The sequence below is a fragment of the Desmodus rotundus genome, chromosome 5, assembly GCF_022682495.2.
Source record: "Desmodus rotundus isolate HL8 chromosome 5, HLdesRot8A.1, whole genome shotgun sequence".
NCBI classification, from domain to species: domain Eukaryota; kingdom Metazoa; phylum Chordata; class Mammalia; order Chiroptera; family Phyllostomidae; genus Desmodus; species Desmodus rotundus.
In genome coordinates, this window is record NC_071391.1 from 149,730,685 (window position 1) to 149,745,361 (window position 14,677).

The 14,677-nt window shown below is 52.0% G+C and overlaps 1 protein-coding gene across 3 annotated transcripts in view; it reads left to right on the forward strand.

The window, feature by feature from the left end:
* The window catches only part of CAPN13 (calpain 13), a 74,834-nt gene that overhangs the window by 41,758 nt on the left and 18,399 nt on the right, over nt 1-14,677 (forward strand). For all 3 annotated transcript variants that reach the window (XM_045189301.3, XM_045189302.3, XM_045189300.3), the window contains exons 8-15: nt 1,797-1,882; nt 5,895-5,969; nt 7,054-7,214; nt 8,334-8,476; nt 10,906-10,917; nt 13,081-13,283; nt 13,799-13,835; nt 14,197-14,253. In XM_045189301.3, the coding sequence (XP_045045236.2) occupies nt 1,797-1,882; nt 5,895-5,969; nt 7,054-7,214; nt 8,334-8,476; nt 10,906-10,917; nt 13,081-13,283; nt 13,799-13,835; nt 14,197-14,253 (774 nt within the window). The remainder of the gene's footprint in view (nt 1-1,796; nt 1,883-5,894; nt 5,970-7,053; nt 7,215-8,333; nt 8,477-10,905; nt 10,918-13,080; nt 13,284-13,798; nt 13,836-14,196; nt 14,254-14,677) is intronic.

The following is a 14,677-nucleotide window of genomic DNA, read 5'->3' on the forward strand; positions in this document are numbered from 1 at the left end:
ACATTTCTCCTGCAGAAAAGGGAGGTTATAACTCCCTGCAAGTGCTAAGATTAAACCAGTGCATAAATGCCGTGTGCTTTTTAATCTGCTCATCCTCCCTCTGGGTGGGCACAGACAGGAAGATAAATGAAATTGGCATTTTTTATTATGTACCTCGCTTGGTCCATGACTCCCCTGGGCATGGGGGTGAGCAGTTATCTGCATGCTTCATTTAGCCTTCTTCCGGCCCCCTCCCCCGCCCCGGCCACTCTTCTCCCCTGTGCCCAGCTGAGCCCCCCGACTGTCTGTTAGGCACTGAGGGTGGTCCATTAAGCTCTCTGGGCCACCGGGCCACCATTACTCATGTCCTGCTTGTGGGCTCCACCAGATGCTGGCGATTAATACATTATGTGCAGGGCCTGGAGGACTCTGGGGGTCGTGCACAAAGGGGTGGGAAACCTGGGTCTGTGCCAGGAGCTCTCCCACCCCGTGTGGCATTTAAAACCAGGGCACCTTCCACTGCAGTGCCAGCCAAAGCTAGAAGCAGACAAGGAAAAACCACAGGAAAGGACCGTACCGAGCCAGGTTCTTGGGCCCTCACCTGACTGCCCTGCCTCTTCCTGACAATGCCCTAGTGTGATCTCATGAGCCTTGGCCAGGTGGCTTAGGGTCATATGTGGGGTCAGGTTCACAGCCACATCGAAGAATGGGCTGGACACTGATGCAGATGTTCCTTTATCCACCCCCAGTTCCAAAATTAAGAGCCTGGGCCTTGGAGATTGCCAGTGGCCAGGGTTGGAATTCTACCTTTGCCACGTACTCGCTGAACCTCTCTAATGCTCACTTTCCTCCTCTGCAAGACAGGGGTTATGTAAGAATCTACCTCATCTACCTCAGAGGACAGAAGGACGAACTCGAGAGCCTGGTTCCCAGCCCTGCCTCCACTCGAGGGCTCTTTCCCTTGTGGAGATATCCCGCTCAGCCCCTCCCACCCAGCGTCACTGAGCACCTCCACCCCTCCCTGACCCTCCCGTCCTCTGGCTCCGAAGACAACATTACACAGATCAATATCGCAGCTACAACTCAATCATACTTCCAGTCCTCTCGCCAGGCTGAGGGCTCCTGCAGCCGGACTGGAGGTTCAAGGGGCTGCCATTATTTCATTGTAATTTTTCAACAGCCCTGCCCCCTGGCCCCCGTGGTCTGAAGGAGCAAATGTACCAACCCCAGGGGAAAGAAAATCCATGCCAAAGAGGCGCCCTGCTCATCAGCAGAGACTGGGGAGCAGGATGAGGCGGGCTAGCCCCCAACATCTCGATGCCCAGGTTGTCCCAGTCTTGCTCCAATCAGGAGCGCTTGCTCCTTACTCGACAGCACTGTGCAGACCTGACACAGCTCCCAGGAGCAACTGGCAAGGAAGTGCTGTGTCTGGAATAGAGCTGCCGCTGTGACAGGGCCCGGAGGAGGCTAGAGACCCATAGAGTCTGAAGCCCGAGGCAACATCCTGTGCTGTTTATCTGCTATTAAATCTCAGCACACCCAAGTTCCGGGATGAGGCCGTGGGGAATGATGAAGTTGCACCTGCCCTGCGAGGTGCTGAGCAGAAAGGGGCCATTTTCTCCTCTATCTCATTCTAACTCCTGGCAGGCAGCAGGCATCGATTTTTTTTTCTTTCAGGGTTTTTTTTTCTGTCTGCAGCCAAATGAGGTCAGAAGTTAAATTGGTCCTTGGAGGTAAAAAGCAGCTGCATTCATATCCTCTCTTTCTGCTGACTTTTGCTGGAGAGCTCTGACAGTTTCCTTTTCTGTTCTTTACAGATTCAGTCCAGGACAGGCTGGGAAGAGCTCATCCGCCTATGGAACCCCTGGGGCGGCACTGAATGGCGAGGGCGCTGGAGGGATGGGTAAGGTTTCTGAAAACCTCTCCGTCTGTCACTGAGACTCGGTCACCGAGACCCGTGTTCAGAGAGCTCCCTGCCCCAGGAGGGGGGTGTCTGTCTCCCCTGCTGTGGATCACTGCAGGCTTTTCCAGTTCATACCCAGTGTGTCTGTCGGTCTGTCTCACACGCCCATGGCGCCATTCACCAAACATCTATTAGACACCGACTGAATATCCTCTGTACTAAGTACACTGTTAGGTGGGTGTGTGGGATATATACAGATGACAAAGGCCAGTGTCTGTCCTCCAGAAGGTCATAGTCTAGAGCTTTGAACCCCCAAATCCAGAATTAGTTTTTTAAAAAAATGGGGGTTGGGGGCAGAGCAGGAGCCAAGGCCCACCTGACAGAGGGAGCTGAGAGAAGGTGTCTCATCACATAAATGGGTCTTATGGGATTCTGGTCCTGGTGAAGCCATGTCCTTAGGGTAGAAAAGACTTCATCTGGGGGTGGGGAGAGGGCATAGGGAAACTGAGGCAAAGATCTGGACGATCATTTTACTCAGTCCAGCTGGGACGATGTCACCCCCTCACGTGGGACCTGTGCATGGGCTAGCACCTTGCTCAGAGAGAGTATGAGTGAGTGGAGCTAAGCGGGTCTCAGCTGCCCCCTGTTGGCCATGTCCCAGGAAGCTGTTCTTAGGCCCAGCTGACCAGTGAGGGCCCAGCTGTGAGGTCAGAGGTTCCCGGCAGCTGGGCTGGCATTTCCCAGCCACCGGGACAATGAGTCCCTGATCCCCCACCCACTTGCTGAGAATGAGATGGCCATCCCAAGAGGGACAGAGGGCCAGGGACAGCCAGTGGGGCCCAGCCCCATCTCATCCCTCTGAGGGTCCACGCAGATCCATAAAGAGTGTTGAGTCACAGCAGTGGCCGCAACAGCATTGCCAGGGGCAGAGGAGGTGTGGGAGGTTGTGTGGGGAGAAGGTGGGAATGGGAGAGAGGACATGATTTGCAAGGAAACACAAAGCGTTCAGACAAACAGGAGGACAGGACCCAATAAGCAGTGACTGTCAGCACAATGACAAGTGAGTTCTAGAAGGTGAATGCAGAGCTGGCCAGTGTCCCAGCCCCAATTTGTGGGCCCCCAGAATGTGGCCCACTGGGCCGGGCTAGGCTGTGACAGGGACCTCTCTGATCCTCTGCGAGCCCCAACAGCTGATGTGAGTCTCCACCAGCGGGCCCTCAGCAAACAGGAGCTGGAAATGCGATTAGGCTAGAGGGTAGGACAGCAAGGGAGAGGGGGGAGGAGCGAGAAAACAAATAAACCTGGGTGTGATCTCAGATGCTCCCTGGAGAACTGGGTGGTGGCTCAATCCCCTGCACAGAAGGGGAGTGAATTTGCACAACCAGGAACCACCGAGCAATGTTTGTACTCAGTGGCCCTTTCACCATTTTTCTTGCCTCTCTTCTTCCTTCCTTCCCAGGCTACCTTTTGCTCTTCCCAATGTAAATCTTAACAACTTCTGGCCTTTTCCAGTTCTCCTCAATCATCACCCCAAACTGCCAAATAAACCCCAGGGGGCAATATAATTAGCCAGCATCCCTGATTCTGGGTTGGCTGTTGAGCTAGGACTGGAGGAGAAGCAAATGTCAATGATACATTCCCCTGGGGTAGGAGAACAGGCCACACATTCACGAGCTGATGCTTTGCCCAGTCTTCCATGCTAAATATCAAACGACCAGGGAAGGTAACAAGGGACTTCGGAGACATGGAAGAGAAGCCTCCGGCGGGCTGGCATATGTTCAGGGAAAGCCTAGATGAGACTAATTTGAGTTCAACCTCCAAAAAAAGGTATGACTCACTTCGGAAGAGATCACTGTGTAGGTGGGGACGTGTGGGCCACCGTGCTGAGCCGGGAACATTTATAGTGTGCTCAAGGCCAACGAGCAACGAGCTGGCCTGAGGCAGAGGAACCAGGCAGAGAGGTGTTAGGAGCCGGGGCTGAGCCCAATGCCAGCTCGAAGTTTGGATTGACACTCTCCGGGTTTCTGAAGGCCTCTGAGCAGGGGAGAGAGATGTGCACAGCAGGGACTGGGGGTGATTTAGCTGAACATTTCCCACCAGAAACCAGGCTGGAAGGAAGTGATGGGGCTACTTAATCATTGTCTCCATGAAGGTGGTCGATGTCCTCCCTACTTTTCAAAGAATGGGGATGGATAGAGAGAGCCAGATGGTCTGATCTCAGCCATAATTGAAATTTCAGTCGCACACACTTAAAGGCAAACTTGCATGAATCGATAGCTTATTGATTTACACTACATTTATTTTCCCTTACACACTGCAGAAAACGCAATTATCGCTTAATTATAAAATTGCCACTTTACAACAGCACATCTGACTGGCTCAGCCTGAGGCCAGGAGCCTGAGGCAGGAGTCCCTGCCTCGCTCTGCCTGCACAGAGGTGACCCAGTCCTTGATGCAAGCCACTCACACAGGAAGACCTCATTATATACTTCTTGGTCTCCGGGGCCCATTGCCACTGAGCACGCCTCCACTTTGGGGAGTGGGCTGAGGAGGGGGAGGCACCTGTCCCCTTCTGCCCCTGAGCGCCTCCTTCACCACAGACCATAGGACTAGTTTCGGGAACACATTACCCCAATGAAGTCAATAATCTTAATTATTAATGAAGTGAGCAAAATATTACTGCATGCCTACTGTGTGCCAAGGCATTGTGGTAAGCCTCTGTGATGATCCCGTTACCATGGTGAGCAAAGCCCATTGATCTCATGGGTGTTGAGAAGCTCCAGTGAGGGGACAGCCAAGCGGGGTCCTTTGGAAAAGACAGTGATGCTGGGAAAAATAGAAGGCAGCAGGAAGAGGGGAAGGCCGAATGTAAGAACTGTTTCCATAAAAGAAGCGTAGGCATGAGCCTGCAGAAGCTGAGCAGGGCTGTTGAGGACAGGGCGTTGTGGACATCACGCATTTGTAAGGTGGCCAGGGGTCAGCTGACTCAATGGCCAGTGACACACACACAGTAACAAGCAGCGCAGGGTGCCAAGTGCTGGGACAGGAGTGGTGCAGGGTTCTGTGGAGCTCAAAGGAGGGGCATTAACTCTGGAGGTGGAGTGGGGAATGCCAGAGGGGAACCAGCAGAGCTTCTCAGCAGTGCCTTTTAGGAGGCAAGATGAGTAAAAGTTATTGGGTTACAGGACCTAAAGGCAGAAGAGTATTCCAGGCAGCAGAAGCATTGTGGTGAAGTAGGTGGGGGAGGGGAGAGGACAGTGGTATTTCTAAGGAAGTGAAGACATTCATTGTTGCTAGAGTATAGCATTCAAGGGCGGGGGTGGGGAAATAAGGAGCTGCTCTGGTAAAGTTGGAGACGTAGGTAGAGGCCAAGGTGCTGGTTCGGGAGTTTGAACTTCATTCTGAGAGTAAAAGGGAACTATTAACGTGTTTTAAACAGGGAAATGCCATCATCAGATTTCTGGTTTAGAAAGACCATTTCGATGTCAGTGTGAAGAATGGATGGCAGAGTGGGCAAGACTGAGTTCAGGGACACCAATTAGAAGTCCAAGGGGGAGATGGGGATTCCTGAACTAGAACAGCCATAGGGATGGAAATAAGTGGATGACTTCAAGGGGGGCCTAGGAGCTGGAATCAACAGATCATTACTATGGGTGATTGTTTGGATGTGGGGGAGTGAGCAAGAATGACCTCATGTTCTCATTTGGGCAACAGGAAGAGGCAGAGGGTGAGTGCAGTTTAGGATGAGTTGATTTTGAGGTCACTGGGGGTGATGTGGGATGGACCGCAGCATGCATCCACCTAGAGCTCAGGAAAGAGGATGGGCTAAGGACAGGCTGGAACCCATCAGCATGTAGAGAACAAGTTAATCCTGTCACTAGGTAGAGTGACACTCTCCACTTGTGCCCAGGAACTTATGGAGGCCTGTGCCCGGGGCCCCTGCGAGGCCAGATGCGGCCGAGAGGAGACACTTGGGGAGGTCTCACCCTCTGGTCTCTCTGCCCACGCTCAGGTCTCCGGAGTGGCAGGAGGCCCGGGACCCACGGAGAAGCCAGCTGTATAAGAATAAGGAAGATGGCGAGTTTTGGTATTTGCTCTTCTTTTAAAATTACACTTTAAATCTTTAACAATTGTCCACACCCTCAATCGTCCCCCTTTCCCTAAAGTTATCTGAGACTAGAGATTAGCTTTGCAGAGACCTGTATAGAGGGAGCCTTTTTTCTCGACCAGGACACAAAAGCCTTGAATGGGAAATTACTTGCATGCTCTCTGTGTGAAAGATACATCATCTCCGAAATACTGGAACTTCCAGGAAATGTTCATGGGAAAGGGGAATATTGGCACGGAAGCTTTGAATCCAAGTTTCCTGGAAACTGGGATGCATGGTTTTCATGCCTGTATCTGTTCTGCCTCTTGCCGGGACCTTGGAGCTCAATTCCAGAAGAGTAAGCTCGGTGTTCATCCCCCAGCCCCGATTCCAGAGTTCTTGGTGAGACACGGGCGTCACCAACCAGCAGCTAGGTAGGACTAGATGTTTTGAGAACACGTTTCTGGCCATATGTTCTCATCTTAAAGGATGAGATGGACATTTCTCCGAGGGTGACAGTTTAAATGCATTTGAACATCTGGGCAAAGGAAGCTGAGTCTAAGTAATTAAGAATGAGAGGAGCGAATGTAAATTAAAAGGAAAAATATTTCTGGTATCTCTACTTTCATCGCAGCATGAGGTGGGGTTTTAGGTGTTGACTGCTTTTTATTCTGATAAGAAAAAAACCTTCACCAGTGAGATTGGCAAAGGGCCCTAGGAAAAGGCGACTTTACTCCCTGTGTGAAGGACTCAGAGCAGAGAGAGACGGCGGTCATCCCGCAGGCTGTGAGCCGACACAATCTGGTCAGTTGGTCAAGGAGATAGTCGTCAATGATAAAGCCCTTGCCAGGAGGCATGCACAACCCAGAATTTGACTGTCCTTGTCCTCCCAACCACTAGAAGAATCAGAAGGGCACTTGACAGTGGGTGACCCGGAATGAGAACGAGGCTCTACCTTTGGGTAGGACGGTAGTGAGCCAATGAGCACCGTAGCTGACAGGTAAAGACACCGTGAAATGAGGGGATCCCGCACCCTGGAGACAAAAACAGTGCTCGTGAAAGGATGTGTATCTACTTTTAACAGGATGCCATGTCGAGATTTCCAAGAGAACTTCTCCTGCCTGTATGTATGTAGCCAATCTCCGGTCAGCCTGGACCACGGAGGCATGACTTTTGGAACATGGTCTGAGATGACCTTCAAGAGCCGTGTGATTCCAGGAAGCACCACAGATAGTTATGACATTGGTAAGGATTCTGCCAGATGGAAAGCTGCCAGCCCTGGCCCCGTCCTGGCTTCAGGTCTCGGTGGCTCTCAATTCTAGGCCATCAGCCCAAAGTTAGGAGAGGAATTCATTAGCCTAAAGGGACAGCTGTAGTTCTCCAAGGGAAATGGTTGCTAGTGGGGGTGGGAGGGAAAATTTGAAACAGGCCTCCCTGCCCCTTTGTTCTCCCCCAATGTCCTGATGCTAACTAACCTCCATCCACCTCCCAGGAGCAGAACAAGATTACTGCTCTCCAGCAATTTCCAGGAAGTTGGGGGAGTGTGGAAAGAACACTGGACAAAGTCAAGGCTGGGTGAAACCCTTCTCCTTGCTGTATACTGGCTTTGTGACTCTGGGAATAGAGCTGGTCTCTGTCCTCAGCCTCCCCACCTGTGTACAGTGGACTTGGTAACCCCTGTCTGCCCCTAGCAACCACAAGCTCCCCCCAGACACCAGGGAGAACATTCCCACCCCCTGGGTTGGTGTATCCTGCAGTAGCGAGCCGAGATCCCAGACGAAGGCCTCCCCCGAGATGAATCACATGTGACCTTGGGAGCAGCACATAGTCTCACTGCACCTCCCACTCCCATGTGTGACAGGGATGAACCTGTCATTCCTTCACAGGGATGAGGGAAGTGGCTCCCTGTGAAGATGAACCTGAGTATGTGTACAGAGCCTTGACAGGGGAGAAGTGTAAACCACACGTGTGTGTGTGAGCGTGTGTGTTTGCACCTAGACCAGTGCATTCCCTCTCCTTGGCACCTGCCTGTCTTGAATGGTTTGCTTGATGACCCCATCCCCCAGGGTGCCCCTCTTTTCAACCCTCCGGTTCTTTACTCTGCTGGTCCTCATCTTTAGAGTTTGAGAAACATTTTCACCAAGTGGTGAGTGTACTCCTCCTCCTTGTTTTTAAAAGGAGACTAAGGAGCACAAAATAAAGCAGCTTGTTCCATAGCTAGTTACTGTGCAGACTAGGACCCAGGCCTTAGGTCCCAAAATCCGGTATTCTAACCCCTCCTCCCAGGGCTCTGTGAACTGGACACAGCCCCACCCGGAGTCCCAGGAGCTGAGCTGAGCTCCATAACAGCTCTTCCTCTTGCAGGAGGACTTCAGAGCGACACACAGTACATCTTCTCCGTGCCAGAGATCACGGAAGGCAACAATGTTGCCGTGTCTTTCAACATCATACCACAAACTTCAAAGGCAAATGACGGGAAATTTCCACTAAACTTCCATGTGTTCAAGGTAAGGCAGCCTGCTTCTGTGCTCACTCGTCCTTTTGGGACATTCGCATCCACATTGTGGGGAGGGAGCAGCCAACCGGGCTAGGAGATTTCACTAGGCCACGGCCTCAGAGATAAAACCCAAAGGGGCTATAGAGCTCATCTGGTCCAGCTCCATAAATTTGCAGGAAAACCTGAGACAGAGAGGAGATGAGACTTGGCAAAGGGACACACCCCCCGCTCCTGTCAGCCTTTCCTGGCAGCTGCAGGCTCTAATGCTTGTTGCTGAAAACGTAGTTCTGTCCAAGAGCCTCCATTGTAACAGTGCAGACTCCTGGGACAACCCAAGCCTTCTGAATCCGAATCTCCACCGCCAGAGTCTGAAATCTGCATTGCAATGAGCTCCCTGGGTGATGCTTGTGGAATGAAAGCTTGAGAATCATTAGATAAACTTTGGGAGAAGTTTCGGGAAAGGGTATAAAGCCAGGAGGTATGTTTTTCTCTTATGTTTAGACCAAAGGCCTGCTGTAGCTCAGTGGGTGGCTTGCAAGCATCTGCTTAGCCACTCATCCAAGGCCAAGTTTTCCTCTCCACCCAGCCCCCCTCCCCTTCATGGCACTCCCAACCAGCTGTTCAGCTCGGGGGGGGGGGGGGGGGGGGGGGGGGGGGGGGGGAGTGGGCGGAGGGCATTCCTCCTACCTATAAGCCTGCACATACTCCAACTGTGAGTAGGTAATCAGGGAATTTGTTTTCTAAAAATACCATTTAAAACAAGAGTTACAAAAGGAAACCTGACACCTCTGCTCCCTCCTCCTTCCCCAGGTAATTAAATCCATCCCAAAGATAAAGTGAACGGCTCTTACATTGTATACCCCACAGCCTCTGCAATGACTTCTACGATGAAGCTCAGGCAACCATGAAATGCTGGGATCCCCTCTCCTCCCATTAGAGCTGAAGAAGCTGAGGCCCAATGGGGTGAAGTGACAGGGGCAGAGTTAATGGCAGAGCTGGGGACTGGGCACCAGATGTCCCCCAAGCCATCACCTCTATGGCCGGAGCTCTGATTACAACATCTGTAGGAATCTCAGTTTCTGTCCAATGAGACTAAGGCAACATCCACAGCCATGGGTCTTAGCCCATACATGGACAGGCAGGGCTCTGTTCGTGGCAAAACAGTCCTGTGTGCTGGCTGTTGTTCATGTTAATAAGAAGTCCTCTGATACGGCACTTCAGAGTTCCAAGTGTGTGCACATTCATTGTCTGAAAAACCCTAGTTTTTATACATGTGGAAGCCAAAGCTGAAAGCAAGAATGACCCGCCCAATGTGCAGCTAGGAGGTGCCAGTGTCTGCTTGATACCAGAACTTCTGGTCCCGGGTCCCAGGCTCTTAGCAGGACTCAGGCACTTGCCCACCTGGTGGTGCACACGGCTTGAAGGAAAACAACAATGCTGGCTCTAGAAGGAGAGCCCTTTGGGTTCTGCTCTCTCTGAGCACACGTCTGCTTCGTAGCTGCATGAAATCAGTGGACAAGGGTGGACAGGCCATTTCATCTTCACCCCAAAGCTCCTCCGGCAGGCTGGGACACCCCACCTCCCTTCCAGCTCACCCCTGTCTGCAGAGAAGTCGGCCTGGACAGACCAAGGGGTCTGTACTCTTAGGTGTGCCCAGGGGCAGCCGTAGAAAAGAACTGAAACCCTGCCAGCTGTGCCAACCTACACCTGGTGGTGGGTCTTAATTACAAAGGAAGCAACCCCACTTCTCTGTTCCCACCTCTGCTACTTAGTCTGTTGAGGCACAGTTTCCACACCCGTAAAGTAAGGAGCCCAGCGCCTGCTCACAGGACTGCCGTGACAGTCACACACACAACACAGAAGTGTTTTGCAAACTGTGGAGTGGCCGAGAAATGGTCAGCGTGCTCAGTGCTTCCTCCTGCCAGCTGGAAAGACTGGAACGTAGGTATTTCCCTGTTCAGGTGCACACGCTATTCTCTACAAACCCGGGGAGCCCGCAACAAATTCCCATCACATCTCACAGTGGTCTGATGGGATGAAAGAAGTTTACCTCTCATTGGAGCCCCGAAGTTGGAGAATTTACATTTGATCCAGGTTCTGTCTTAACTCCAGGCCCTAGCAACGTCTCGCTTTCTTCCCAGGTTTTCCATCACTGCTGTGACAAGTAACCACAGCCGGCTGAGCTGGCACAGGACGAGTCTCCTCCTCTCAGGCACCTTCTTCCCCTCCTCCACGTCCCCCCCTTCAGGTGTTTGGCTTCTTTTTTCACGGCTCCACACGGGGAGTGTGCATGGGTCCTGTCCATCCCTGAGCGTGCCAGGGAACAGGCTGGCCATGCATGAAGCAGGGATGCAGGGCCCTGAGCCCAGCTGCTGGATTTGCTTGTTTTTGTGTATTTGTTTTGGCTCCTGAACCTGCTTTTCTTCTTCTTCCCCCCAGGTCGACTCTCAGGTATGGCTCACCGCCTCCCTCACTGGGCTTCTCATGCCTTTGTTGCTGTCTATCAGTAAAGTGTTCAACAGCCATGGCCTTGACACGTTTCTCACTGTTCGGTGGCTGCAAATTCAGTCTTGCTTAATCCCGTAACAGCTACACGCTTAGAATCTCCAAACAGGTCAGTGATGAGGGATGCATTTTAGCTGTGCTGCTCTAAGGTTGGACCCCGTGAGCTCTTCTCTGGTTTGACATCCAGGAGGAGCTGCACCTGTGAAATCATCCTCAAGCATTTGGCTTCTAATAGATAAGGCTGATGCAACCAGTTCCTTTCCATTTAAGAGGAGAGGCAGGACTGATGGGGTGCCTTGGGGGGATCTTTGTCAGCCTGCAAGTCCACCACAAGCAGGATGCATGCTATGCAAATACAACTTCAAGGCACATCCTCTAGCTCCTCTTACAACCAAATTGCCACTGGTCCGCAGACATTCTGGCTCAGCATTGGTGAAAGGTGGCTTAAAACACAAGTGAAGATGGAGAAGGACAGATGGAGTTTGGAAAACCTAGCTCATAGGCACTCGGACCCTTTAAATGGATGTGGGTTCTGTGGTGCTGTGGCTCCCATGGGGAGGCATGTGCCTGGGGTCTGAGGAGGGAAGGGAGGGAGTGGGGTGTAGCCACAGCCAACGGGTGGTGACTAGCAGGCTGGCGGGTCCAGGGGATGGGTGTCCCAACAGGTAGACAGAGGCCAGACAGGGCGTATCTGAGTAGGGGATGCTCTGAATGCTGGAACACCGAGCAAGCAGCAAGGAGGCCTGTCTGGCACTGCAGTGGCTCAGCCACAGAGCTGGGGTTAGGATATGACTCTGATCCCTGGCACCCCAGGCACAGAAGTGGGATTTCTGGACAGGGCTCAAGAGAAGCACTCAGATGCAAAGAACAGGCCAGTGTTCTAGTTCCCAAAGCTGGAGAACGGGGTGGGGACTTGATCCAGGAACAGGCACAAGCCCCATCCCTGCAGCTACAGGGTCGGGTCTCTGTGTGACTAGTGAGCGACTAGCCATGTGTTGACTTGATGCTGGGTTCTCTGAGCGCTGAACTAAGAGCCCCTGTCATGCCCTCATACTCACACTTCTTGCTGCCATTGAGTAAGTTCTGCAGGACCAGGAGCCTGGACAGGGCAGTGAGGGTGCAGGCAAAGGAGGACGATGGGAGAACAGGGAAAACCTTATTGTCTAGACTATAAGGAGCACACTGCCCACACCTGTGCACAGGAGACACAGAGCCACAGGACAGTGCTGCCCCTCTGGAGAAGAACTGATCTCGTCATTACTTTTGCCAGCAGGGCTGGACCAGCAAGTCAGGCTCCACACACGCTGGGGCTGCTGTAATGTCAACAGAATCACTTTGGAGATTCCCCCCAGATCCCTGCTGAATTCCTGGGACAGTGGCCTGTCTCCTGTCTCATCTCGTAGCCCAGACCTGTCCCCACCCCCTGAAAAAGAACTTCTCCCTGCTCCCTGTTTTTCCCCACAGCAGAGCTCACAAATAATCATTTCATGCAGCATAACCATTCTAAATGGAATCCCCATGCTCGACTGTGTTGGGGATAATTTATTTAGTAAGGGGTTTTTATTATGTAATATGCATGTGACATCCAGTAATGGGAACTGCATTAAATTTATTGTTTTATCTCTAAGAAAATATTGAAATAAAAGGAAAATGATCAGGGCCTATTATTCTCCAATGAAAAGAAATTTCAGGGCACCACTAGAAAGATGAAGTAGAGGGAGCGAAAGGAGCCCAACTCTAACACTGAAGCAGCCCAGAGACAGCTTTGCAAAAGGTGCGGGACAGGAGGGGCTTTGGAGGCTCCCGAAGTAATTCAGTGTGAAAACAATCTCACTGGTTTCCATGGAATTCTTTACATATAAGCAGAGAGAGGGACCCAGAAACCTAGGATGCTGTTAGACTTAATGAGATAAAAACTGTGTATCATCTTTCTTTGCATTCATTGGAGTGCTGATATCTATGTTAAACAGCAGTCTAAACCCTAGTGTGTTGTCAGAGTTCGGGTAAGCACCGTCTCCCTTTTCGGGGCCTGTTTTGGTAAAGGAGAGGGGTCTGGAAGGTGGCGGGTCTCTCCTGGTGGCCTTTCTCACCATCACCGTGTCCCTCCAGTTCCAGCACTTCCGGGAGAGATTGCCACCCACGTTTTTCTCCCAGTTCAGAAAGGCTGACAAGGGCACAGTGACTCGAAGTAAGTACAACCTCACAAAGTGCTTCACTCTGAGCCCGGGGACCTATGTGGTGGTCGTGTCTGCGTACAAAGAAGCAGCTGAGTTTTTGCTCCGAATCTTCCTGAAAATGCCAAACACCAACAGGTAAGAACCTTTGGGACTCTAAATAAAAAATTCTACCTAATTTTATAAAATCATGGAGGGTCTTCCATGCCAAGTCAATGGTCAAGATTGGGCACCTCATCCCCTCCTGGGCCTAAGGCAGACCGCACTAGAACCCTGGCAGTCTTTACACTTGAGCATCCATGGAGCCTTATCCGTCCAGCGTGCCAGATAGCCCCTGGGGCACCAATCAGAGCTGGGCCGTTAGACAAAGCTTATCTTGCATCCTGGCGATGGGGGTCATGTACACGCAATCTGGTGGTGAAAGGCACCCCTTACTACATGGTTAAGGGTCAGAGGACCCCAAAGACTGGAACACATGGTCATGACACCCCTCTGTCTGCCGACTGTCACAGCTGCCCTCTCACAGCCCGCTGTGCTGAGGGCTCTCCACTCAGGCCCCAGGTATCAATGTCCCCTCGGGTGCCCTCCACATGCAAGCCTCTTTTGAATAGTGAGCTGGTCATCCTTGTCACACTGTGCCCTTGATTTTCTAGGAACCCAGGCAGCAATTTCAACCTCAAAGCACTGAAGGTAGGTGTGTGGCAAGGTATTTAGCAGGTTTCATCAGCCACCTGCCATCCCCAAGAGCTTCTATCCTCTTCCTTCTTGCCTCACCACTGACCAATGGAGGCAGAGGCACCATAATGGGCTGATGGTGGCTGAAAGGGGCAGGGCAGAGGGGAGAAGACCAGGCCTCCAAGGCCCAGCTGCACTCAACCATCTTCTTTCCACAGACTTCCATTTTCCCATTCCCCCAAAGGCTGTACCTGATTGCTGGATGAAGCCCCTGTCTCAGATCTAGGTGGGGGAGCAGCGGTGGTGCCCTCACTGCACCTGACAGATGCCCCGTTTCCCCAGAAATTTGATGTTGGCTATTTTCCCTTTGATGCAGGCAAGTCTGCCAGAAAATGGCTCCCAACAAAGCATTTTCTACAAATACGCTCAGCAGGTATGGTACTTGCACTGGGGCAGGTGACAAAGGGACCCGAGGGGAGAGATCTCTCCCAGGCTTTTATTAGGAGACAGAGGAAAAGTGACATCTCCAGAACTGATCAGGCTACCAAACCCTGGAGAGAAGTGACACCCAACCTGGGTGACATCTGGAACAGAATGTAGAGCTTGGAAGGGGAGGGGCTCATTATAAGGATGGCGGGGGTTAAACTGTTCAACAAGCAATTGGCAACACCCCTTGAAACCTTTCCTTCTCCTGCACTGCCAGCTCCCACTGACCTTGGCATCATTCCCCTGGGAGCTGGCCGGCTGTGGAGAGCACCAACGGCACTCTTCCTGCCAAGCAAGCCACCTACGTCCACAGGGGATTTTCTTAATGGCTTTATAAACCGTTATAAAGAACTCCTTGACTTGTCAGGATG